Here is a 26,492-nt window from a genome sequence, read left to right as displayed (position 1 = left end):
CCACACAAGACTTGCGCAATGCTGCTGACCAACAAGCTTAAGCATGACACCCCACTCCTGCGCATGGGCGGGTCGACATTGGCATGTCTCGCGAAATAAAGATCTTGGGCCTGACTATAGACGATAAGCTGACCTTTAACACCCACGTCGCCAACGTCTGTAGGAAGGCCCTAACATTGCGAAGCAACTCCAACGAGCTGCAAAATAAGCTGGGGACTGCACCCCGACGTCATCCGCACAATCTACACGGCAGTGGAGCCCGTCATCCTTTACGCTGCGGCCGCATGGTCGCCCGCCGCTCAAAAAATTTGTGTCCGCAAGCTACTAAACACCGTCCAGCGGGGCTTCGCACAGAAGATCTGCAAATCTTACCGCACCGTCTCCCTAAACTCGGCCCTACTACTCGCCGGGTTACTACCTTTGGACCTACGCGTCAAGGAAGCAGCCGGCCTATATGAGGCTCGCAAAGGGTCAACCCGGCTAGTGCTGGGAGACCGGGAGGTTGAGCGGGTGGTTGGATTTGCAGAGCTACCACACCCCGCCTTGCGTATGGACCTGAACTTCAGGTGTCTCGATGACCGAAGCCTGGTAGACCAACACAACGTGCAGTCGCTCAGAATTTTCACAGACGGCAGCAAGTTCCAGGGCAAAGTCGGTGCTGCGTTGTCCATATGGGACAACCAGACCGAACTGCGGAGCCGAAAACTGAGCTTGCCAGCGTACTGCACAGTCTACCAGGCTGAACTTCTGGCCATATGCAGGGCTACTAGCGAAGCCCTGAACAGCGGAGCGGAGAGCTGCGGCATTTATAGTGACTCACGGGCGGCCTTGCAGACTGTAACCAATCCCGGGTCTATGCACTCCCTCGCAATCGAGGCGCGCCGAAACCTCAGCGTGGCCTTGACCCTTGGCAAAGCTGTGACCTTGTTCTGGATCAAGGCCCACGCCGGCATCGATGGCAACGAGCGCGCCGACGAGCTAGCAAAAGAAGCAGCACTCTCGAGCCGGAGGAAGCCTGACTATGACCGGTGCCCGGTCTCATTCGTCAGGAGTGAACTTCGTGGAGACTCTCTTGACGAATGGAACCGGAGATACAAAACGGGCGAGACGGCCTCCGTCACGAGAGTGTTCTTCCCGGACGCGAGGGAGGCATATCGCCTGGTGCGAAAAATACAACCACAGGGAATCTTAACTAACATCTTTACAGGCCATGGGGGGTTCTCCCAATACCTGCACCGCTTCAAGTGTCGGGAGAGCCCGTCATGCGTCTGCGACCCTGTGGTTGAGGAATCCGTTCAGCACATTCTATTTCAGTGCCCTATATTCGAGAGAAAACGTTTTGACCTCGCCCAAAGACTCGAGACAGATGTGGCAGCCAGTAGAGCCTTCGAGCTCATCGCAAATAAAAAATTAAGAGGCGATTTTCTTACGTTTGCTGAACAAATTTGTAAATTGTCGTGGACAGAAACGCTTCGGATTAATCCGGAGCGTCTTTGTCCAAGCAAAGAAAATAAAAAATCAAAAAGACAAACAAAGTCTCTGATTCCGTCAGAGGAACTTTAGCAGTACCCATGATGGCGGGTGCATTATAAAAAAAAAAAAAAAAAAAACCTAACCTAACCTAACCTAACCTAACCTAACCTAACCTAACCTAACCTAACCTAACCTAACCTAACCTAACCTAACCTAACCTAACCTAACCTAACCTAACCTAACCTAACCTAACCTAACCTAACCTAACCTAACCTAACCTAACCTAACCTAACCTAACCCACCTAACCTAACCTAACCTAACTAACCTAACCTAACCTAACCCAACCTAACCTAACCTAACCTAACCTAACCTAACCTAACCCAACCTAACCCAACCCATCCCAACCCAACCCAATCCTAACCTAACCTAACCCAACCCAACCCAATCCTAACCTACCTAACCTAACCTAACCTAACCCAACCCAATCCTACCCATCCCAACCTAACCTAACCTAACCTAACCTAACCTAACCTAACCTAACCTAACCTAACCTAACCTAACCTAACCTAACCTAACCTAACCTAACCCTGAGCAAACCTAACCTAATCCTGAGCAAACTGATGTGACAGACTTTCTTTGACGTTAGGTTTTAAGTTAGGTTTCACTAAGTTAGTTTGCACACAGTTAGGTTGCACAAAGTTAGTTTGCACACAGTTAGGTTTCACACAGTTAGGTTGCACAAAGTTAGGTTGCACACAGTTAGGTTTCACACAGTTAGGTTGCACAAAGTTAGGTTGCACACAGTTAGGTTTCACACAGTTAGGTTTCACACAGTTAGGTTGCACAAAGTTAGGTTGCACACAGTTAGGTTTCACACAGTTAGGTTGCACAAAGTTAGGTTGCACACAGTTAGTATGCACACAGTTAGGTTGCACACAGTTAGGTTTCACACAGTTAGGTTTCACACAGTTAGGTTGCACAAAGTTAGGTTGCGCACAGTTAGGTTGCACACAGTTAGGTTTCACACAGTTAGGTTTCACACAGTTAGGTTGCACAAAGTTAGGTTGCACACAGTTAGGTTGCACACAGTTAGGTTTCACACAGTGAGGTTGCACACAGTTAGGTTAATAGGCGTAGAGTTCAGAAGATCTGGTTTTAGATGTGGTCTGTCTGTTGTTGTTTAGAAGGTAAGAGTACTGCAGATTTTGCATGTAATTATTTTTCAAAAGTTATAATTTTGAAAATTCAAGTTTCGTCGAGCTTATATTTTCATTATGATCATGTATTTGAGATACTTGTCTTTAATTTTATCTATGCTTCCTACTTGGGCTTTTGGAGTGCGAATTTCACGCTCTTTTTAGGCAAGTTATTCGCCATTCCGTATGAACTTTTGTTTCTTTATGAAAAAACAGTTTTTCGACCAAAACTTTGAAATTTTGCTCTAAACTTACCTATTATGATATACCATTGGATAGCTCTCGCCGAGACGCTTCTTTTGACACCACTTTTGTTACGATATCTTTTACGAAACGTCAAAAATTGCCCCGCCCACCCACCCGGTGTGTACAGGGCAGGTAAACTTTGCCTCAAGGCCATATTGTGATTACCGCGTTTTGAATAAAATTTTTCTCGAAATGGCTTGCAGTTGCCTGCAGAAACATCTTTTGTTCTAATAAAACCCTCATAGTCGTACCAGGGAGTGTCAATGCGAGTGTTTTGATATTAAATTTTCGATATATCGACTTGACAAATAGTAAACATTAGTTTTACGTATGAAGTTGTTCAAAAGTAGAGATTTATAAATGTTATTTTATATGGCTTATTATTTTTCGGGTGACTAATAACTTAAAAGTCGACAAATGTTTGCAACAAATAAAATAACTTGCCAGCGATTAAATATTTTCGCGACTATTATATTATGTAAGGTTCAAAATTAATTCAGTTCCCAAAAGAAAAACTTGATGCCAGTTTAAATTAAAACGGACCTCATAACTGATATATTAATATGCCACCTTTTACTTATTATGATACTCCTTATTAGCTGCCATTATTTTTTAAAACCTATATTCGTTTTACTTAGTCGCCGCGTTAAATACGTGCCTTTTTACATTAGTGCAGAACTAAGTGGATACTTTTCCCTATTCAAAATTATAGCAAATAAACCATTTTTCGTTTTCCACAAAAAAAAATATTTACCTAGTACCTAATAGTTTTAGGGAACTATATTTTTGGGACATATTGTGGGACGCGATATGCGTCGACACTCTTACGCCATCTCACCTTCCCGGAAGTGCATGTTGTGCTGGCTCCGCCGCTGCACAAGCAGAGAACTTCAAGCGGCGCAATTGCATGGCAATTGCATGTTTGACCCGTTTGGGGTTGAAACTCTTGGGCCGTGGGGTCCGAGCACCTGCCTTCTTGCCAAGGATCTTCCCAGCGCCTGGTTGACACTTCTCGGGACCCAAAGGCTGTCTTAAATTTCGCACAGAGTTTGAGTTTGCTACCAGTAGGGCTGCCATCCGTCCGGGTTTCCCCGGATTTGTCCTCGTTTGGAGGCCGTCCGGGAGCCGTCCGGGCGGGGTTTCAAGAAGTGTCCGGGGAAAACCCGGACACTTTTCATGTAAGGAAGCACCTCATTGAATTTAAGTAAATGTTAATAGTAAATAGATTACAAATTAGGTATTATTTTGTTTAAAAAAATCGTACTCGTTCGGGGAAAAAATGCGATTTACGCCAAATGTCCGGGTTTTTATAATGTTTGTCCGGGTTTGACGAAATTCGAGATGGCAGCCCTAGCTACCAGCCTTTTGGATACATTGTGACAGCGACGAGCTAAACACAGCGCGAGTGACCGGAGGGTTGAGTAGCGGCAAATTAGTTCAGCTAAGTTATTCTTAGAAATCAGAAGTGAGGACAGATTTTAAAAAGTAACGCACAACTAAGTACCCTTTAGATTACTTAATTAAAGACATTCAAATTCATTCACAAAAAGTATGACTGAACTTTAATTAAGCAAATAATAATTTTACTAAACAGCAATACATGAGAAAGGCGGGCAAATTGACATAACCCATGCCGACCGTCGCCCGGATGAATGAATTGTACTTATATTCCTCTATGGCAGTGGTTCTCTAGCTTTTTTCTTGATAGAGCCCTTTTGGAAAACAAAATACCTCCTTGGTGGAACCCTACAATAAAACAATAGTTTTTAATCGTGTATCTTTATAAAGCCATTTTGCCAAGCATTGGATATTCAACACGGATCCTGCATCTGAAATCGTTGGGAGGCATCGTTTTGAACTGTGACTTATGTCTGATGCATATATTTCTAAAACAGATTCATATATCTCATTTGACATATTTACTCTCGGACTTTTGCAGGCAGAGTAAACTTGGCTCTAAGTTAAAATAGGCTTTTTAATGTGATGAGGCGTGTAAATAGCCTCATCGGGGAAAAATAATAAAAAATTAATGGATGTAATTGGGACAAATTTAAAAGGTGGAATGAAGAAAGAAAAGAGAAGTGCGGGATGCGGGAGCGGTGATTTCAAATCTTAAAAATCGAATGCGGGAAAAACAATATGGCGGTGAAACTCAAATCGTAATTCAATTAAATCCCTGCCGATGATATTCCGTTAGACACCAATACCCACTACAACTATTTGCAGCAATAAAGCCCACGTACCTTGTGAATCCAGGGACCTCACTTTGAACCAGCGAGATGTGAAGATGCCTCGTTCCAGGGCGCGTGGTCGCGGTAAGGGCTGCCGGCGGGCGAGCTAAATCTAGGTGCATCCACCGGTGGACTGGTTAAAACTCGTGAAATCAGCACTGCACTATAAGTCCGCAATGTCTTCTAGCAGCAGGTTCAATTATTACCCGAGAATCTTCAGGAAATCACATATAGGGAAATAATGACGCGGAGCGGTGTGTATTCGACACAATGCGAATGGCGGCGGGAGAAGTACTACGTCCGTCCTTGGCGGTGGCCAGACGCACACTGCTAGCTTGTTGCGAGTATCTTCTAGAACACTCGATACGAACCATGGGCGCTGCGGTAGCTAGTATTGTCGTTCGGATATCATCACCAGAGACTCAATTGGGTTATTATAAATATGAAAATGATCGAAATAAAGTTTTAAGTTGCGGGAAAAATAACTTATGTATTTAATTTGACGGCGCTTCGATAAATCGTGGTGGTTCTCCAAAGAGTGTTAGGTGCAATGGGAATCATCCAAGGAGGTTTATTGTAGGCTCATTGTACCTCTCGCTCTTGACACAACACTGAGCACTGGCAGCCTAGAAAAGTAATGACAACCGTTCCTTTTGTTTCTTATGTCAGTCAGATTGGTTCGGGCTTTGGCGAATGGCGGTCACGTGATCTGTGGCGTGTCGATGGAGTTCTGTATTTCCTATTTTACATGATTATTGAGAATTATTGGATGTTAAGCTTCGAAGTGTGATTAAAGCGCTGATTGTATTGTAACAGTGAATTTTATTCTCCTCGCCCGATATACTCACGCCTACCATGATGATTCTATGACGAAACTGTAACACATTCCTAGTTCCTAACTCCTGATGTGGGGCCACTCCCTACATCAGAAGTGGGATACGCAGGGCTTAAACCTGAGGGGAGTAAGATTCATTTGTTCCGCGGCTCCGCGCATTGCTACATCATGGAGCTGTTGCCATGCCGAACGGTGATGACGACACAAAAGACGATCGCGATTTTCATGCGGCTGATCCGCGTTGATGCTGATGCGGTGGAAGCTATAGAAGTGGCTAATATCAAAGATCAATGCAAGGAATATGCGATACCATGAAGATTAACTTCCGAAACGAGTTAAAGTGAAAAAGTACAGCAGCCGTCCGCGGATGTTCCATTGTACTACGTGTGAAGAAATGTCCTGGTCATATTTCTTCTCAACTCATTTGAAGCTGCTGTTGTAGATGTCTGTGAACGAGCTTCGTGACGCCTGTTCTATGCTGCAATTCAGAGGTTTTATGTAGCGCGTAGAGTTACCAACCCGGGTGAGAATATTCCAGTTTTAATTCAGGCTTTTGGCTGGTGTTTGACGAAAGTAGCACATCTGATATTTTGTGACAATTTGCAATCCACATCTACATAGTCTATCGCGCTTGTAACTATAGCAGTGAAACGAGTGTCGGGTTCGATTCCCAAGACAGGCCTGGTTGAAATTGTTGCATGGCTTATCTTACTCTGGCTAGTAGTAGAGACACACACAGTGATGGTCGTTTCGAAATTACCGTGTTCTTTAGCTGTCGTGTTACATAACTGCCTAAATAAAGTTAGCCAAGAGCTTCTTCTTTATCTTCTTTACGAGTCAATGACAAACGACTCTAATTTTGTATGCCCAGCATTTTACCAATTAGACAGCGCAGTCTCATAGATTTTGCATTGTAGGTATTGGAGCACGTTAGACAACATTGAAGAGGCCGATGCCGTGTTGTCCGCGGTTTGATGCCGCACACTCATCTATCATCATCGGTGAAGCTCTACTTGAAATGTTGCCCTCGCGTCCACCAATCTGCGTGCCCGATCGGTTAAGAGACGTCAAGGAACTGTACAGGGGGAAAGAATGGCTTCTGCCGTGAAGACGTGCTCTGTTGCCAGACACTTCTATGTCTTTCTGTCTACTAGAGCTAAGTATTGTGTGTGATTGCTTATTTTGTAATCTGCCTATGTGAAATCAGTTTAGCGGCTATTAAAGTGTGGTTTGCTGGTTTCCAGATTAAGAGTGCTCTAAAGTTTGTGGAAGGGTGCGAGCAATCATTCTAATTTGATTTTAAAACATGCGTCAGATTGTAGTTCTCTTGGTAAAGTTACAGATTACTAAATAGTTTCTACAGTAAAGTTGTTGCTCACCTGTTTAGTAAGTTTATTGAGTTCAGTTGTACATACGATGGTTGTTGAGACTTGGACAAGATGCGTATGCTTGTGAGCTCGCACCGGGGGGAATGAAAAGAAATCTGTGTGTGTGTGTGAGTTCAGGGTGTGTGTGAGAAACTATGTGGCACAGTTGAGGGTTTGAAAATAACGTTGGTTTAACACAGCTTATTCAGTTACGGCACTTGTTTAATGGTAATGTTACTAATGCTCTAACCCTTGGCAAGTATTTCAGCGAAGGTACAAGTATGGTAACCACGCTTACGGTAATGGTATCGGTTTCCATTGTTACATGTCAAGCTAGTTATTGAAGGTATGCTAGAAAATTAACCGAATTTGTCTTTCATGTTTCAACAATGGCGGTGACTATTGTGCAATAATATGGCGACAAAATTACTGCGGAGTGTCCCAGCTGCCTGCCAGGAGCCCAACGTGTCATCGTGAGGTCGGGGTGTTTGTGCTCGTGCATCTCCGGGATGTCTGCGAACGTGAAGCCTCGCTGTACTGCGCGCCATAGCAATGTGCGCATCGTCACGCACGTTGAGTGGAAACCCGGTGAGACCAATCCAGTTTTGCTTTGTGTTGAAGTTATTTGTCTTACGACATTTATAAACTTGAGAGGCAGTTTCAGTCTCGTTGATTAGTGGGAGCGCTTATTAATTAGTGGAATTGTAGATAATTGGAATCAAAAACCGTGAACCTAGGTTTGATCCCAGAGCTGAAAATTATTAGTTGCCTGGTCTCATCAATATCCTAAAGTTAGAATAATTCAGTTTCTGCGTCATTGTTTGATTAAGTTTAGTAGCATTTGATGGAGGTGTTACTGTTTACTGGTGCAATGCCTGATGGAGGCATTGTTCGATTTAGTGCTTGACGGAGGCACTGTAACCATTACGCTTGAGGGAGGCGTTTGGTTCTTTTTGGTCCCAAACCATACACCGCTTGATGGAGGCGTTATGTGTGTTGATTTGCGTGCTTGATGGAGGCTATGTGTAGAATCGCGATATGTGTTAGGATGTTAATGTGTGATTAATAATGGTAGTAGTTTTTAATTAATGAAATCGTAGATGATGAAAGCTAGGTTCACAGGGTTGACATGTGTGTATGCTCGTGTGTTGCGCTTCAATCACAGGGTTGATTGACTGTTAAGTTGAAAGTCACAGAGATGACTGCCGTTGAACACTTATCTCAGGGATGGCTGAAGTGTGTATCTTATGTTTGGTCACAGGGATGACCTGGTTTCTGTTTGTCAATTAAAACCTCAAATTGAAATATTTCAGTTTTCCGTCATTTGATTGAATTGTGCATCAGACTATAAATTTTTGGTAAGGTGTTACGTCCACCGTTGCGTTAAGTTGTACCGATGATGGATACCGGGGTGACTTGGAAAAGACCCGATGGCCTATGTGATGGCATCGGGGTGACCAAGAAGAGACCTGTGTAAAGTCTGCGGTACTGTTGTTTTTATTGTGTTAAGCTGTACCTATGATGGGTATCGGGGTGACCTGGAAGAGACTCGTTGGCCTGTGTGACGGCATCGGGTTGACCAGGAAGAGACTCGTATACATCTGTGGTACAGTTAGTGTCATGTCACTGTGGTTGTGGTTGTGGTCCCTAGGAGGCCAGGATGGGCTGAGAGCTCGGCTAAGGGACACAACGGTCATGTGAAGCCTAGCGAGTAGAAGGCGTTGATGTGAATGACAACCGTAGCTGTAATGATTTAGTAATTTACAAGTTGAGTCTGACTAGCAAATCGATCTTTCTTTGATTTCGTGCTTAGTATTTAATGTATCTAGTTTCTTCATTTAAATAGTGATTGCTATTCTTTAAATCTGTAACATGTGTGTGGGTCTCACTATCTTGCATAACCAGAAGGTCAATTGCTGACTCATATGTTATCAATATTTGATCGGTTGCCTAAGCACTTTCTATTTCTGGCTTAACAGATATCATCTTGAGAACAGAACGAGATCGACTAAGAGGGCGCCGTGCGAGGTGTTGCTGCACATGCTGCGTATGCTGGCTTCGAGTGCACTTCTAGAATCCGAGACGGCGCTTGACACTGCAGTGGTAACGTCGGTGCTATGGTGGACTGAGTTGATGGGTTTGTGGCCGAGTTGACGAGGTTTATCGCTACGTCATGATCAGGTGGTCTGTTTTGTTATTTATGTAGTATGGAGACGGGGGAGAGTAAATTAATGTGGACCATGTGGGTTTACTTTACTACTGTGGCTTCTAATGTAACTATGGACTTAGGAGGCCGAGACGGCGGTTCACGACCATGGAATTTAGAAAGTATCATGTGATGATGACAGTTACGTCGACAATGCTGATTTTGTGGTTTATGTACTTTGACATACCTACCTAACTGATGGCTTCTGAAAGTGATGATTGGCGACTAACTTAACCGTTACTGATTATGTGTACTGTGGGGACAGATGTTCCATGACATGTGACAGATCTTGGGGACTGGTTCGCAGGGCCGTTGACACGTATCTAGTGTGACTGATGAATGACTGAGTGAATAACAGGAACTGGCCCTCTGGGTCGATGTTCTACGACCTGTGTTAACTGTGACTGATTTTCGTGTGTGCTCACTGGGACGCTGTAGCACGGCATGGGGGTCATGTTAAGAGCTGGCTTATCTTGGTTGTAGGTTCTGGTGACTCTAACCATGTCGCTTAGCACAGTCCAGTGGGACTTGACTATTTGACTTGGCCGCGAGGCGGCGTGTGTTGCCATGTGAGTTGGCGTTGTGAGTTGGCCACGAGGTGGCGTGTGGAGCCATGTGAGTTGGCGTTGTGTGTTGGCCACGAGGTGGCGTGTGTAGCCATGTGAGTTGGCATTGTGAGTTGGCCACGAGGTGGCGTGTGGTGCCATGAGAGTTGGCATTGTGACTTGGCCGCGTGGCGGCGTGGACAGAGTTTGACGACTGAGAACAAGAGACAGAGTTTGACGATTGGGTGACATGTGGTCAGGAGTGTGATGACAAAGGACATGTGGTCCGAGAGTGATGACGAAGGACATGAGGTCCGAGAGTGACGACAAAAGACTTGAGGTCCGAGAGTGACGACAAAGGACTTGAGGTCCGAGAGTAACGTTGGGGAACGAGTAGTCAGAGCTTGACGATGAAGTACTAGTGGTCAGAGATGGACGAGCGTGTGACATGTTTGTACAGGCTGTTCTTCATTACAGATTGAAGCGTCAGAGAAGCTGGAGTCACAGAGGCGCACGAGGACGTGCGAAAGTCAGTATGGCCGTGACGGCGCTTCGATAAATCGTGGTGGTTCTCCAAAGAGTGTTAGGTGCAATGGGAATCATCCAAGGAGGTTTATTGTAGGCTCATTGTACCTCTCGCTCTTGACACAACACTGAGCACTGGCAGCCTAGAAAAGTAATGACAACCGTTCCTTTTGTTTCTTATGTCAGTCAGATTGGTTCGGGCTTTGGCGAATGGCGGTCACGTGATCTGTGGCGTGTCGATGGAGTTCTGTATTTCCTATTTTACATGATTATTGAGAATTATTGGATGTTAAGCTTCGAAGTGTGATTAAAGCGCTGATTGTATTGTAACAGTGAATTTTATTCTCCTCGCCCGATATACTCACGCCTACCATGATGATTCTATGACGAAACTGTAACACATTCCTAGTTCCTAACTCCTGATGTGGGGCCACTCCCTACAAATTTATTATTGAATAAATATTTACATTGAAAAAAAAAAGACATTGACGCTTCACCAACTTTGTCAACATAGTTGGGGAAGTTCTAGGTGTATGATATAGGGCATAGACAAATAAAACAACCTCGTTTGTGTACAATTGTATTACAAAACAATAACGTCTAGTCTAGATTTACAGTTGTCTATGGTCGAGAAGAATTACATGATAGCTCGCTACTCGGATATAAATGCTTGTTGATAAGATTTATTTTTTCAATCTTTTCTATTTTTTTAATTCGTTTATTCCCGACGCATGAGTGTGACTCGCAGCGTGTAATGGATAGTAAGTCAATGGTGATTAAGGTTGTTTTAATTTGTTTATCTCGACACATGAGTGTGACTCGCAGCGGTTATTTACATAGACCTACATTACGGGATTTTGTTTTCACTCATCATACCACTCACTCACACATACACACGCTATCCCTGTATGTATATTACAGTTGTGTGCACGCGGCCAGAAACATAACGTTTTGCCTTATTTTTATACGACATTCAATTTTATAAAAAGTTAAAGAAAAAATAAATATTGTTTGTCATTATATACATCACATTTTATTTATTTGATATTCCATTTTTTTAACAAATTATACAAGTTATTGCGGTTACATTCTTGCTCACGGCAGGTTTGCGTCAAAATTACAGCAATTTGTTAACGTCATTATTTAATTTATCACTTAATATAATAAATGCGAAAGTAAGCCTGTCTTTATTTAATTTTAAGTAAAATATAACTTTTATATAATTGGAAGAGGACGTTGATATTTTACACATTTATTTTGAAAGCAAGAGTATATAATTTCAAACGACATACAGGTATTGACAATATTAGCTATAAAAATAATATTACTTAATTGATACAAAATATTTAAGTATGTATAACCATTTAAGCATATAGCAGCATTTAATTTATACCCCTTCCCTTATCTCTCTACCTATCAATCTAAATACCATACAAATTGCTGTAATTTCGACACAAACACTCCCAGTCATAACGTCACGCTGTCACGCCGGCATGACGTGAAGCTGTCATGACGTCACGCTAGTATAACGTCACGCTGTCATGACGTGACGTGACGTCACGCGACTAGCGGCTGGGCAGGTAGTCGTCGGTGTTGATATCGTTGAGGCCGAGCTCCTCGTTCTGCTCGAAGTTGCGCTCGTACCGAGTTATCTTCAGACCTGTAAAAGATACAACATAACAGATATTAGTAAAGAATTATTGAAATTACTTTGGAGTAAATTTATTACCCTTTACTGCTGAAATATTGTAAACAACTCGTCGCTAAGGTCAGCCATGGTTACGGGTAAAGTAAAAAGTCTGATCAAGGGGGGTATTATAGTTGCCGGCGGGGTCTGGCAGGATGATGGTGACGGCATGGGGTCTGGCTACACTACACTACACTACATACCGGGGTCGGGCTGCGTGGGGTCGTCGGCGAGGCTCTGCACGTACGAGTTGCCGGCGGGGTCTGGCAGGATGATGGTGACGGCATGGGGTCTGGCTACACTACACTACACTACATACCGGGGTCGGGCTGCGTGGGGTCGTCGGCGAGGCTCTGCACGTACGAGTTGCCGGCGGGGTCTGGCAGGATGATGGTGACGGCATGGGGTCTGGCTACACTACACTACACTACATACCGGGGTCGGGCTGCGGGGGTCGTCGGCGAGGCTCTGCACGTACGAGTTGCCGGCGGGGTCTGGCAGGATGATGGTGACGGCATGGGGTCTGGCTACACTACACTACACTACATACCGGGGTCGGGCTGCGTGGGGTCGTCGGCGAGGCTCTGCACGTACGAGTTGCCGGCGGGGTCTGGCAGGATGATGGTGACGGCATGGGGTCTGGCTACACTACACTACACTACATACCGGGGTCGGGCTGCGTGGGGTCGTCGGCGAGGCTCTGCACGTACGAGTTGCCGGCGGGGTCTGGCAGGATGATGGTGACGGCATGGGGTCTGGCTACACTACACTACACTACATACCGGGGTCGGGCTGCGTGGGGTCGTCGGCGAGGCTCTGCACGTACGAGTTGCCGGCGGGGTCTGGCAGGATGATGGTGACGGCATGGGGTCTGGCTACACTACACTACACTACATACCGGGGTCGGGCTGCGTGGGGTCGTCGGCGAGGCTCTGCACGTACGAGTTGCCGGCGGGGTCTGGCAGGATGATGGTGACGGCATGGGGTCTGGCTACACTACACTACACTACATACCGGGGTCGGGCTGCGTGGGGTCGTCGGCGAGGCTCTGCACGTACGAGTTGCCGGCGGGGTCTGGCAGGATGATGGTGACGGCATGGGGTCTGGCTACACTACACTACACTACATACCGGGGTCGGGCTGCGTGGGGTCGTCGGCGAGGCTCTGCACGTACGAGTTGCCGGCGGGGTCTGGCAGGATGATGGTGACGGCATGGGGTCTGGCTACACTACACTACACTACACCGGGGTCGGGCTGCGTGGGGTCGTCGGCGAGGCTCTGCACGTACGAGTTGCCGGCGGGGTCTGGCAGGATGATGGTGACGGCATGGGGTCTGGCTACACTACACTACACTACATACCGGGGTCGGGCTGCGTGGGGTCGTCGGCGAGGCTCTGCACGTACGAGTTGCCGGCGGGTCTGGCAGGATGATGGTGACGGCATGGGGTCTGGCTACACTACACTACACTACACTACATACCGGGGTCGGGCTGCGTGGGGTCGTCGGCGAGGCTCTGCACGTACGAGTTGCCGGCGGGGTCTGGCAGGATGATGGTGACGGCATGGGGTCTGGCTACACTACACTACACTACATACCGGGGTCGGGCTGCGTGGGGTCGTCGGCGAGGCTCTGCACGTACGAGTTGCCGGCGGGGTCTGGCAGGATGATGGTGACGGCATGGGGTCTGGCTACACTACACTACACTACATACCGGGGTCGGGCTGCGTGGGGTCGTCGGCGAGGCTCTGCACGTACGAGTTGCCGGCGGGGTCTGGCAGGATGATGGTGACGGCATGGGGTCTGGCTACACTACACTACACTACATACCGGGGTCGGGCTGCGTGGGGTCGTCGGCGAGGCTCTGCACGTACGAGTTGCCGGCGGGGTCTGGCAGGATGATGGTGACGGCATGGGGTCTGGCTACACTACACTACACTACACTACATACCGGGGTCGGGCTGCGTGGGGTCGTCGGCGAGGCTCTGCACGTACGAGTTGCCGGCGGGGTCTGGCAGGATGATGGTGACGGCATGGGGTCTGGCTACACTACACTACACTACATACCGGGGTCGGGCTGCGTGGGGTCGTCGGCGAGGCTCTGCACGTACGAGCCGGCGGGTCTGGCAGGATGATGGTGACGGCATGGGGTCTGGCTACACTACACTACACTACATACCGGGGTCGGGCTGCGTGGGGTCGTCGGCGAGGCTCTGCACGTACGAGTTGCCGGCGGGGTCTGGCAGGATGATGGTGACGGCATGGGGTCTGGCTACACTACACTACACTACACTACATACCGGGGTCGGGCTGCGTGGGGTCGTCGGCGAGGCTCTGCACGTACGAGTTGCCGGCGGGGTCTGGCAGGATGATGGTGACGGCATGGGGTCTGGCTACACTACACTACACTACACTACATACCGGGGTCGGGCTGCGTGGGGTCGTCGGCGAGGCTCTGCACGTACGAGTTGCCGGCGGGGTCTGGCAGGATGATGGTGACGGCATGGGGTCTGGCTACACTACACTACACTACACTACATACCGGGGTCGGGCTGCGTGGGGTCGTCGGCGAGGCTCTGCACGTACGAGTTGCCGGCGGGGTCTGGCAGGATGATGGTGACGGCATGGGGTCTGGCTACACTACACTACACTACATACCGGGGTCGGGCTGCGTGGGGTCGTCGGCGAGGCTCTGCACGTACGAGTTGCCGGCGGGGTCTGGCAGGATGATGGTGACGGCATGGGGTCTGGCTACACTACACTACACTACATACCGGGGTCGGGCTGCGTGGGGTCGTCGGCGAGGCTCTGCACGTACGAGTTGCCGGCGGGGTCTGGCAGGATGATGGTGACGGCATGGGGTCTGGCTACACTACACTACACTACATACCGGGGTCGGGCTGCGTGGGGTCGTCGGCGAGGCTCTGCACGTACGAGTTGCCGGCGGGGTCTGGCAGGATGATGGTGACGGCATGGGGTCTGGCTACACTACACTACACTACATACCGGGGTCGGGCTGCGTGGGGTCGTCGGCGAGGCTCTGCACGTACGAGTTGCCGGCGGGGTCTGGCAGGATGATGGTGACGGCATGGGGTCTGGCTACACTACACTACACTACATACCGGGGTCGGGCTGCGTGGGGTCGTCGGCGAGGCTCTGCACGTACGAGTTGCCGGCGGGGTCTGGCAGGATGATGGTGACGGCATGGGGTCTGGCTACACTACACTACACTACACTACATACCGGGGTCGGGCTGCGTGGGGTCGTCGGCGAGGCTCTGCACGTACGAGTTGCCGGCGGGGTCTGGCAGGATGATGGTGACGGCATGGGGTCTGGCTACACTACACTACACTACACTACATACCGGGGTCGGGCTGCGTGGGGTCGTCGGCGAGGCTCTGCACGTACGAGTTGCCGGCGGGGTCTGGCAGGATGATGGTGACGGCATGGGGTCTGGCTACACTACACTACACTACATACCGGGGTCGGGCTGCGTGGGGTCGTCGGCGAGGCTCTGCACGTACGAGTTGCCGGCGGGTCTGGCAGGATGATGGTGACGGCATGGGGTCTGGCTACACTACACTACACTACATACCGGGGTCGGGCTGCGTGGGGTCGTCGGCGAGGCTCTGCACGTACGAGTTGCCGGCGGGGTCTGGCAGGATGATGGTGACGGCATGGGGTCTGGCTACACTACACTACACTACATACCGGGGTCGGGCTGCGTGGGGTCGTCGGCGAGGCTCTGCACGTACGAGTTGCCGGCGGGTCTGGCAGGATGATGGTGACGGCATGGGGTCTGGCTACACTACACTACACTACATACCGGGGTCGGGCTGCGTGGGGTCGTCGGCGAGGCTCTGCACGTACGAGTTGCCGGCGGGTCTGGCAGGATGATGGTGACGGCATGGGGTCTGGCTACACTACACTACACTACATACCGGGGTCGGGCTGCGTGGGGTCGTCGGCGAGGCTCTGCACGTACGAGTTGCCGGCGGGGTCTGGCAGGATGATGGTGACGGCATGGGGTCTGGCTACACTACACTACACTACATACCGGGGTCGGGCTGCGTGGGGTCGTCGGCGAGGCTCTGCACGTACGAGTTGCCGGCGGGTCTGGCAGGATGATGGTGACGGCATGGGGTCTGGCTACACTACACTACACTACATACCGGGGTCGGGCTGCGTGGGGTCGTCGGCGAGGCTCTGCACGTACGAGTTGCCGGCGGGGTCTGGCAGGATGATGGTGACGGCATGGGGTCTGGCTACACTACACTACACTACCGGGGTCGGGCTGCGTGGGGTCGTCGGCGAGGCTCTGCACGTACGAGTTGCCGGCGGGGTCTGGCAGGATGATGGTGACGGCATGGGGTCTGGCTACACTACACTACACTACACTACATACCGGGGTCGGGCTGCGTGGGGTCGTCGGCGAGGCTCTGCACGTACGAGTTGCCGGCGGGGTCTGGCAGGATGATGGTGACGGCATGGGGTCTGGCTACACTACACTACACTACATACCGGGGTCGGGCTGCGTGGGGTCGTCGGCGAGGCTCTGCACGTACGAGTTGCCGGCGGGGTCTGGCAGGATGATGGTGACGGCATGGGGTCTGGCTACACTACACTACACTACATACCGGGGTCGGGCTGCGTGGGGTCGTCGGCGAGGCTCTGCACGTACGAGTTGCCGGCGGGGTCTGGCAGGATGATGGTGACGGCATGGGGTCTGGCTACACTACACTACACTACATACCGGGGTCGGGCTGCGTGGGGTCGTCGGCGAGGCTCTGCACGTACGAGTTGCCGGCGGGGTCTGGCAGGATGATGGTGACGGCATGGGGTCTGGCTACACTACACTACACTACATACCGGGGTCGGGCTGCGTGGGGTCGTCGGCGAGGCTCTGCACGTACGAGTTGCCGGCGGGTCTGGCAGGATGATGGTGACGGCATGGGGTCTGGCTACACTACACTACACTACATACCGGGGTCGGGCTGCGTGGGGTCGTCGGCGAGGCTCTGCACGTACGAGTTGCCGGCGGGGTCTGGCAGGATGATGGTGACGGCATGGGGTCTGGCTACACTACACTACACTACATACCGGGGTCGGGCTGCGTGGGGTCGTCGGCGAGGCTCTGCACGTACGAGTTGCCGGCGGGGTCGTCCAGGATGATGGTGACGGCATGGGGTCTGGCTACACTACACTACACTACATACCGGGGTCGGGCTGCGTGGGGTCGTCGGCGAGGCTCTGCACGTACGAGTTGCCGGCGGGGTCTGGCAGGATGATGGTGACGGCATGGGGTCTGGCTACACTACACTACACTACATACCGGGGTCGGGCTGCGTGGGGTCGTCGGCGAGGCTCTGCACGTACGAGTTGCCGGCGGGGTCTGGCAGGATGATGGTGACGGCATGGGGTCTGGCTACACTACACTACACTACATACCGGGGTCGGGCTGCGTGGGGTCGTCGGCGAGGCTCTGCACGTACGAGTTGCCGGCGGGGTCTGGCAGGATGATGGTGACGGCATGGGGTCTGGCTACACTACACTACACTACATACCGGGGTCGGGCTGCGTGGGGTCGTCGGCGAGGCTCTGCACGTACGAGTTGCCGGCGGGGTCTGGCAGGATGATGGTGACGGCATGGGGTCTGGCTACACTACACTACACTACATACCGGGGTCGGGCTGCGTGGGGTCGTCGGCGAGGCTCTGCACGTACGAGTTGCCGGCGGGGTCTGGCAGGATGATGGTGACGGCATGGGGTCTGGCTACACTACACTACACTACATACCGGGGTCGGGCTGCGTGGGGTCGTCGGCGAGGCTCTGCACGTACGAGTTGCCGGCGGGGTCTGGCAGGATGATGGTGACGGCATGGGGTCTGGCTACACTACACTACACTACATACCGGGGTCGGGCTGCGTGGGGTCGTCGGCGAGGCTCTGCACGTACGAGTTGCCGGCGGGGTCTGGCAGGATGATGGTGACGGCATGGGGTCTGGCTACACTACACTACACTACACTACATACCGGGGTCGGGCTGCGTGGGGTCGTCGGCGAGGCTCTGCACGTACGAGTTGCCGGCGGGTCTGGCAGGATGATGGTGACGGCATGGGGTCTGGCTACACTACACTACACTACATACCGGGGTCGGGCTGCGTGGGGTCGTCGGCGAGGCTCTGCACGTACGAGTTGCCGGCGGGGTCTGGCAGGATGATGGTGACGGCATGGGGTCTGGCTACACTACACTACACTACATACCGGGGTCGGGCTGCGTGGGGTCGTCGGCGAGGCTCTGCACGTACGAGTTGCCGGCGGGGTCTGGCAGGATGATGGTGACGGCATGGGGTCTGGCTACACTACACTACACTACACTACATACCGGGGTCGGGCTGCGTGGGGTCGTCGGCGAGGCTCTGCACGTACGAGTTGCCGGCGGGGTCGTCCAGGATGATGGTGACGGCTCTCTCTCCTCGAAGGACTTCCTCCAGCTTCTCGATGAATCTGCGGGAGGGGTATAGTATTAATACATCACATAGATCATACTGTCACAGCAGCCTGTAGTCTAGAAGTTGGTGATTGATTCACCCGTGCATCGTGTTACACGTTGCTGTTGGTGGTGCTTGTGATCTCTCTCTGGTGGTGTCGGATTGTCGTCCCATCGCGCCATGAGAGTGAAGAATTATTGAGTGTACCTGTGTCCAAGCAAATGTGCCCAAACTATAATATCCTGCACAGCTGACTGATCTTCTATAAAACATGTATTGATAATATATCGATGATAAAATATGTACTAGTGTATGATTTAATGTTATAATATTTATGTATAGTATTTTCTTTGGGTCTCAGATGACTGATTTATATAGATAAGTAAATTTATCAGAGTGTATAGTGTACATACTTGTCTAGCTTGTCAGTAGAGAGCGAGGGTGCATCCCCGGCGCCCGGGCAGGCTCGCAGCTGCGCGGCGGTGGCGCTGAGGATGCCCTCGGCCGTCGTGAAGCGCCCGCCCAGCGCTCTGCCCCCCACCTCCAGCTCCAGCTCGGGGACCTCCATGCTGCAGGTTTCCGACTGGGAGGGATAAAGCACATCCTTACTAATATTATAAATTGGAAAGTGAGTTTGTTTGTTTGTTTGTTCCGCTTTCACGCCGTAACTACTGAACCGATTGCTTTGAAATTTTGCAGACGTAAAGTTAGAAGTCCGGATTAAATAATAGGGTACTTTTTATCCCGAAAAAAATAGATATTCCCGAGGGAAAACAAAAATATTGTTTGCTTGATGGATGGATTGTAGATGGCGCTGTGTGTCGTTTTAAACAAGGTAATATATTGCAAACGAATATAAACATGTAAATTTAGAAGCTAAATGATACGATAATGAATCCTCGAAAATGAGGAATTCCCGAGGGATGATGTACAATTTGTTTTATCGTCTTAACTGTTTTTTTTACAAAAACATAAATAACTATAATACCTGAAATAACTATAATTCAACGAATTACTAATTGGTATAAGTATTAGTTAAGTTATTAAGTTCTTGAGGAATGCGATAGATGGCGCTGGGTGTTTTTAAAACGTGGTAACGATGTGTTTTTAAAATACGTAAGAAGTGGAATGATAGCTTTTTAAAACGTGGTGACGTTGTTTTTTTTAAGATACGTAAGAAGTGCAATGATATCTCGCGCTTTAACCTGTAGCTCATTGTTCAATCGCGAGCTTCCCGATAGCTCGATAGATGGCGTTGTGCTTTTCTGTATCGCGGTGTTAAGGTTCGCCGCGAATTAGTCTTAAGGTGTTTTGAAATCAGTGGGGCCCAGTAGGGCAAGGGCCAGCCGGGGCTGCGGGTTGTTCGAAAGAGGTACCGCGGCCCTGGTATATAAAAGGCCTATGACGGAACACGACGATTTTAATCAGTAAGAGTCTGACACTCCCTCACCGCTGCTAACCCACAGCGGGAGGGGTGAACCGAATTCCACGCGGGAGGAAAACTATAGTCTGATTTTTAATTCGAGTCAGAAAAATGACATTTCCAGTGTTGCACAGTTTTAAAAAAATAGGGTCCCAAATAAATAGTCATGTGGAAAATCGAGATTTTTAAATCGAGAATTAAAAGTTAGTCTAGATTACATTCATTTATTTATTTGTACATACATTAAATTCTTTTATTAATATCAAATTGGCTTTATATTAACATAAATATGTAATTTACGGAAATTAAACTGAAAACATGTAATTAAATATTACATAAAATACTGTTGTTATATATTTTTTTTCGTTATTGGCAGGACTAAAATCATGACTAAACTTCTAAGTCGATCGATTGTGGAACATCACTATTGTAGTGGGTCACCCTTTTTTGTGAAAGTGACAGTTGCCCCTGTCATTTTACTGACTCGAATTAAAAATCAGACTATAGTATTCTATAAAAATCGATCTTATTGATTTGTCCTACAAAAAATCGGACAACATACTACAAGTGGAGTAACTTTACTTGTCTGAAGTTGGCTGCTAGTGCACAAACAAATCACTTCTACGCATGATATATCAAATGACTAACTTTAGTCAATTCTATGTCGATGACTTTATACAGGGCGACCATAGACTAACAACACGCGGAAATTAATAAATAAACTATAATTGCACGTCCGATGCAGATAAATATACATATCCGGTATATTTTAACCGACTTCCCAAAAAGAAGGACGCTATAGACCAACCTTGAGTATATCTCTGGAGAAGTCTTCCTTCCCGGCGACGCGCACCTCAAACCTCACGCCCCTGTCCTCTATACCGCCGCCTGACTTCACCTGCAAACACACAATACAATAATATTAACATTAGCACTAACTGTCGCCCGGGTAACTGGGTTAAGAAAGTCAGACAAACACACTATAACAAACAGAGAAGTTTGTTGCGCCACTTCTTCTCAGCAAAATCACATAGGAAGTGGTGAAGGGTGGGCGTTTTGGTTGCTGTATTTTGTAAATTTTGACGATCAAAAAGTGCTGTTTAGTTTTTAACTTTGACACCCAGTATTTCAAAGGATGGGTGATTATCTTGTCATGACCAGTTCCACCAGCCTCCGAGTTTCGAAAATCACGATAAACTGGTGTGTCCCGGCTGTCATTTGAACATCTTTGGCAGTCGTTACGAGTAGTCCAAAGCCAGTACATCTGACTACCAGTCTAACCAAGGGGTATCGTAACTGGGTTGACGAGTTGAGATAGGCAGTCGCTCCATGTGGGACACTGGTACTCAGCTGCATGCTGTTAGACTGGAAGCCGACCCCAACGTAAGGAAAGGGCTAGCCGGATAGTTACCTCGTTGGTGCGGTGTCCGCAGTAGTCGCACGTGGTGCTCATGATCACTACCTCCTTGAAGTGCGGGATGTCTGTGAGAGAAAAACCGATACATATTACTAGTTATATGATTACCTATTGCCTTATCATGTTTAATCTCTCGCGTAATAGTAATAATGACTCGCATTACAAACAGGCACTCATAACATCTTGTTATAAAGCGTGGTTTTTAAATAGTACCGGCTTTAGTACTAGATTTAGATCATCGTCATGAAAAGTTTATGGTCTAAACTTAATATGAGCCTGTACTGCTTAGGTGAAGGATTCATAATAAGTATGAGTAATTTGAATTAACAGAAGAGCCAAAAGTTACATTTCATCTTAGTGCGGAAAGCAGTTACCTCATTATAATCATCGGCAAGGATATTGAGCCCTGACCTTCGCCTGCGCAGAATTGATTTATTGGTTTATTGCCTTAAGTGGACAGTGTGCAAAGTTATCCCCACTCTTCCGCCGAGAGCTCATTATCCGTGCAGATAACTATACACAAGTACTTTCATAAGTAACATTTGGCAAATATACCACATTCCCTTCTTCCACGCTATACTTACTGGTCATCTTCATGTTAGTATCACAGGGCGCGTTACAGTCGGGACAGTTGGTGCGGAACTGCAGCACCTCGTCCGCCTCCAGCCGCTCGTACGGCATCGCGTCCGCCGCCGCCGGCGACAGCAGCCCCTCCGACGCACTGGGGGCCGAGGGGGCGGGGCTGGGGGCGGAGTCCACCCCCTGGAGGCGGAGCGACCCGATGTTGGGGTACGAGTCGCTGTTGTCGTTCTCTGAGGGGGAGCTGTCGTCTGGTGTCTGTTGGTCAAAGAGAAGAATATGTTAGTAACATTTTAATGCAAAAATGTGTCTAATCTATCTTCTACATTTTAGGGTTTAAAAAATTGTGTGGGTGACTATGTATGTGTGTGGATGTGTTTGTGTGTGTGTGGCTACGTGTGTGAGTGTCTGTAACAATGTCTGCGTGTGACTATGTATCTGTGACTATGAGTGTGTGTTACTATGTGTGTGTGTGTGTGTGTCTATGACTAAGTGTGTGTGTCTGTGACCATGTGACTGTGTGTGTGTGACTATGTGCGTGTATGTGTGTGACTATGTATTTGTGTATGTGTTCTCACCTCGTCGTTCTGGTTGTATATGCCGAGCTGCAGGTCTTGCGCTCGCGACCTGCTGAAGTCGCGTCGCTCGCAGCGCGGGTCGCGGCGCGGCGCCACCGGGTTCTCCACGAAGCAGTTACCTACAACAAGGGAATTATATCTATCAGTATCTACTACATCTGACCTACTCAACCCAGTTACCCGAGCAACCCAATACCTCTTGGTTAGACTGGTGTCAGACTTACTGGCTTCTGACTACCCGTAACGACTGTCAAGGATGTTCAATGACAGTCGAGACCTACAGTTTAACGTGCCATCCGAAACACAGTGATTGATGTCCAGTTTGACTCACTACCCACCTTCTTTTTTATAGTGATGGCAAAAATCATCAAATGACCCCTCCCGCTGTGGGTTACGCACGGTGAGGGAGTGTCAGACTTTTACTGACTAAAAACCGTCGTGTTCCGTCGTAGGCCTTTTATGTACCAGGGCCGCGGTAACTCTTTCGAAAAATCCTGCAGTCTCGGCAGGCCTTGGCCCTGCTGGGCCCCGCTGGGGGCGCCGAGCTTCTTGTTCCAGTGTGTAAGTACAGTTTGAGTGAGTACACACCTGTGATATCCTCTAGCTCGAGGGTCCAGGAGTCCCGCAGGTCGCGCAGCGCCGCCAGCCGCTGCAGGAAGTCGTCCAGCTGCGCCGCCTCCGCGGGGAACGCAAGGCGCCGAGCTTCTTGATCCTGAGACAGCCCGGAGATCGCGCGGGAGAGAATGCCTTCCACTGTTGTTACCTCTGCAAGAATGGATAAAGATTTATTCAAAGTCAGCTGAAAATCAGCACTTTTGAAGATAAAATTTACAAAAGACAGCCGCCAAAACGTCCGCCCTTCACCACTTCCTATGTCAGTCAAATATCCCAAGAATCTTAAAAACATCTAAGCTGGAAAACTGGTTATAACTGGTCCATGTAGCAACGTACCTCCGTTCTGGCTGTTGGCAGGTATCTCAAACTCAAGCGAGGGGATGCGGACACAGGTGTAGTCACTCTTCACCACCTGCCGGTTCAGGTCTTCCGGTGTCTCTACACGCAGCTTCCATCTGTAATGAAGCACACATCATCATCATCCTATCATCCCAATGTTTCATAGGAGCCTGCAATAGTATATTTGAAATGAAAAACATTTTACTTAGAATGATTATTTGGCATTGAGACAGCATGTCTTCTTCTATTCTCTTCTATCTGCTAATGTCCTCCCAGCCAGTTATCTGCTATGGTGGCTGATCTTATATAAGGAGATCAGCTGAGCTGCGCAGGACAAGTTATAGTGCACGCACATTTGCTTGGACACAGGTGCACTGACTATTCCTTCACTCTCATAGCGCGATGGGACGCAAGTATACTCACAGCACGCCCTTGTCAGCGTAGGCGCCGCCGGGCTGGATCTCGTTGTTCTCGTAGCCGCAGTGCTCGCACGAGAACGACATCACCACCACGTTCTTGTAGTGCGGGATGCGCGTCAGCAGGAGCCGGGTTACACCCTGCAGGGACAGGTATACACTCTAAATTATTCATTTCACTCAAATATGACCTTTTTGAACATCTAAATTTACAAAAGACAGCACTCAAAACACACACTCCTTACCACCTGAAATGTGTTTTTGCTATCAAGACTCCGTTGATGGAAGAAGTTTTAACCAAAATCCTACTAATATTTTATTTAGAATTTCATGCAAAACTACAGCGTGGATTTTAATTAATCAGAATAACATACAAGTTACTTGTAATCTATGTATGGGAAGTAGTTCCCTCAGGACACAAGTGATACGGCAAGCAGACGCTAATGTTCAATAAGCAAGGACTACTTTGGCACTATAACCACCACAGATACAGCCTACAGTAGATGCAATAGTCCTTATACAGATCAATATGCGTGTCTGTGCAGTTTTGGAAGCAATCCAATTCACAACTGCATTTAAGGTCATAAAAACATCCTTTTATAGTTGAGTGTATTGAACTTTTGGAATCTTTTAGAACTAGGTTTATAAAGGCATGAAGCTGGTGGCAATTGCTACTCTTCAATATGCCACTAGTATATGGTTAATACGGAGCCATTCGGTCAGTGGATCGTCTTTTCACATACAATTGATTCACTAGCCTCCCTATGCTGGCTCTATTCAATAACATATTGGTAGGAAAGTCTATGGACCGCTGGCTGTGTTTACTAGCGCTGTATACATTGTCTACGCAGTTGTATCCTGCTTATCTACTTTATTACATGAATACGCAACCTAAACGAGGCTCTAACCTCGGCGATCGATGGGTCTACGCAGCAACCATTTGTGATAAATACAACGCAATTTCCTCAATTTTCACTAGATTAAGCGTAATTACGCGTTAAAAACACTATAGAAAGTGGGAAATACATGAGAAATGAGTGTTTTAGTGTAATTTAACAACATTATCAATGCGTTTGCCGACCACAGTTGCATGTTTACGTACGTTAGCGTGGCAGTTCATGCAGAGTGACTCGATCTCCGTGACCTCTGGCTCGTCATCCTCGTTGCCGCCGAAGCCGCGGAACACGGGCTGCTGCCCGACGCTCACCATCTTGTCTGGGAGTTGGGATAACTTGTAAGTTTACTGGAAAATTCTCGCAATGTTGCTTGCGCACGTTGCTTTGATGGATGACTGGACTGACAGTGACAGAACTGCGTTCCAATTCCATTTGACGTTTGTTTGACAGTTACGTTTTTTTTATTCGAAGCAAAGGAAAAAAGGAAGAATAAATTGTTTATTATTTAACCCCTCTGCTCGACAAGATTTTGACATATGACTTTACCGTTGATTCGGCGGGAATTTTGAATCGCGACATGGATGTCAAAAATTTGTACTAACTTTCAACACATTAATTCTAAGTCCGTAATGCCTGATCAGAAGTATTTTAACTATAACTTTAGAGCTCACTTATTTGACAACAACGTGCAAAGGTCGAATGGAGTCAGTTAATTCAGAAAAATATAATAATTACGGTGTTTTTAAGTCTATCGAAAAGTTAGGCATTTCAAATTTGGTGAAAACTTACCAATAAATAATCGCATCACTTTCTCAAACACAACACAAACGTCATTTATAACATTTTCAATCCGTTGCAATACATTTCCTGCACTTATTTATGTTCAATAACTAAAAAATCAGCACATAAAATACACAATAAAAATGAACAATTTACAAGATCAAAAAGAAGTAGAGTTTGGAATGGAGTATTTATTTTTTTTTCAATCATCGGTGTGCATTCGATACCTAAATCGGATATTTATTATAAATAATCGAATACCAAATTTTTTATATACCTATTTTTTAATAGCAACTTTTTTCAATTTTATTTATTAATTTTAAATTATAGGTTCAATTTGTTTTTGTTGTTAAGAAAAAAGATATTTCAGTTTTATGAAAGTTTTTAGCATTAAATTTTTATATGTATTATTTATTTTGGTGTTGCGTCATTCGTAATAATTTTTAACTTTAATTGAATTTTTATTACCTATTACGGAATTTTAATTTATTCTTATATTATTTCTCAACAATTCTAAGATTTTTGTTTGGGCGGAGGGTAATCCTGGTGTTCTGAAATATAATGCAATTTGTAACTACCAAAGTAGTGTACTTATTTGATGATGAGAAACAATAATAATAATTGATTGATTTTAAAGTCACCAAATAT

General features: G+C 47.9%; 1 protein-coding gene across 1 annotated transcript; it reads right to left on the bottom strand.

Moving 5' to 3' along the window:
• Positions 1-11,192: 11,192 nt before the first annotated feature.
• Positions 11,193-25,489, bottom strand: LOC110382771 (zinc finger protein ZPR1). Its single transcript, XM_064043283.1, has 11 exons — positions 25,271-25,489; positions 24,176-24,309; positions 23,750-23,868; positions 23,387-23,563; positions 22,799-22,917; positions 22,226-22,478; positions 21,636-21,706; positions 21,033-21,122; positions 19,215-19,384; positions 18,696-18,817; positions 11,193-12,285 (listed from the first exon to the last, which is right to left on the bottom strand). Exons 1-11 carry the CDS (start codon positions 25,376-25,378, stop codon positions 12,191-12,193), a joined length of 1,458 nt encoding a protein of 485 aa, XP_063899353.1. The 5' UTR covers positions 25,379-25,489; the 3' UTR covers positions 11,193-12,190.
• Positions 25,490-26,492: the final 1,003 nt, after the last annotated feature.

The sequence above is a fragment of the Helicoverpa armigera genome, chromosome 31 (assembly GCF_030705265.1).
Source record: "Helicoverpa armigera isolate CAAS_96S chromosome 31, ASM3070526v1, whole genome shotgun sequence".
In the NCBI taxonomy this organism is placed as follows: domain Eukaryota; kingdom Metazoa; phylum Arthropoda; class Insecta; order Lepidoptera; family Noctuidae; genus Helicoverpa; species Helicoverpa armigera.
The sequence above is the reverse complement of the archived record's forward strand: the minus strand, read 5'-3'. Positions and strand labels throughout refer to the sequence as shown.

Coding starts and splice junctions, on each gene's coding strand:
- LOC110382771 (XM_064043283.1), bottom strand. CDS start 25,378: ATGGTGAGCGTCGGGCAGCAGCCCGTGTTCCGCGGCTTCGGCGGCAAC. Junction 19,385..21,032: donor TCTCCAGAGATATACTCAAG/GTTGGTCTATAG, acceptor TATCCCTCCCAG/TCGGAAACCTGCAGCATGGA. Junction 18,818..19,214: donor TCTACTGACAAGCTAGACAA/GTATGTACACTA, acceptor CCCCTCCCGCAG/ATTCATCGAGAAGCTGGAGG.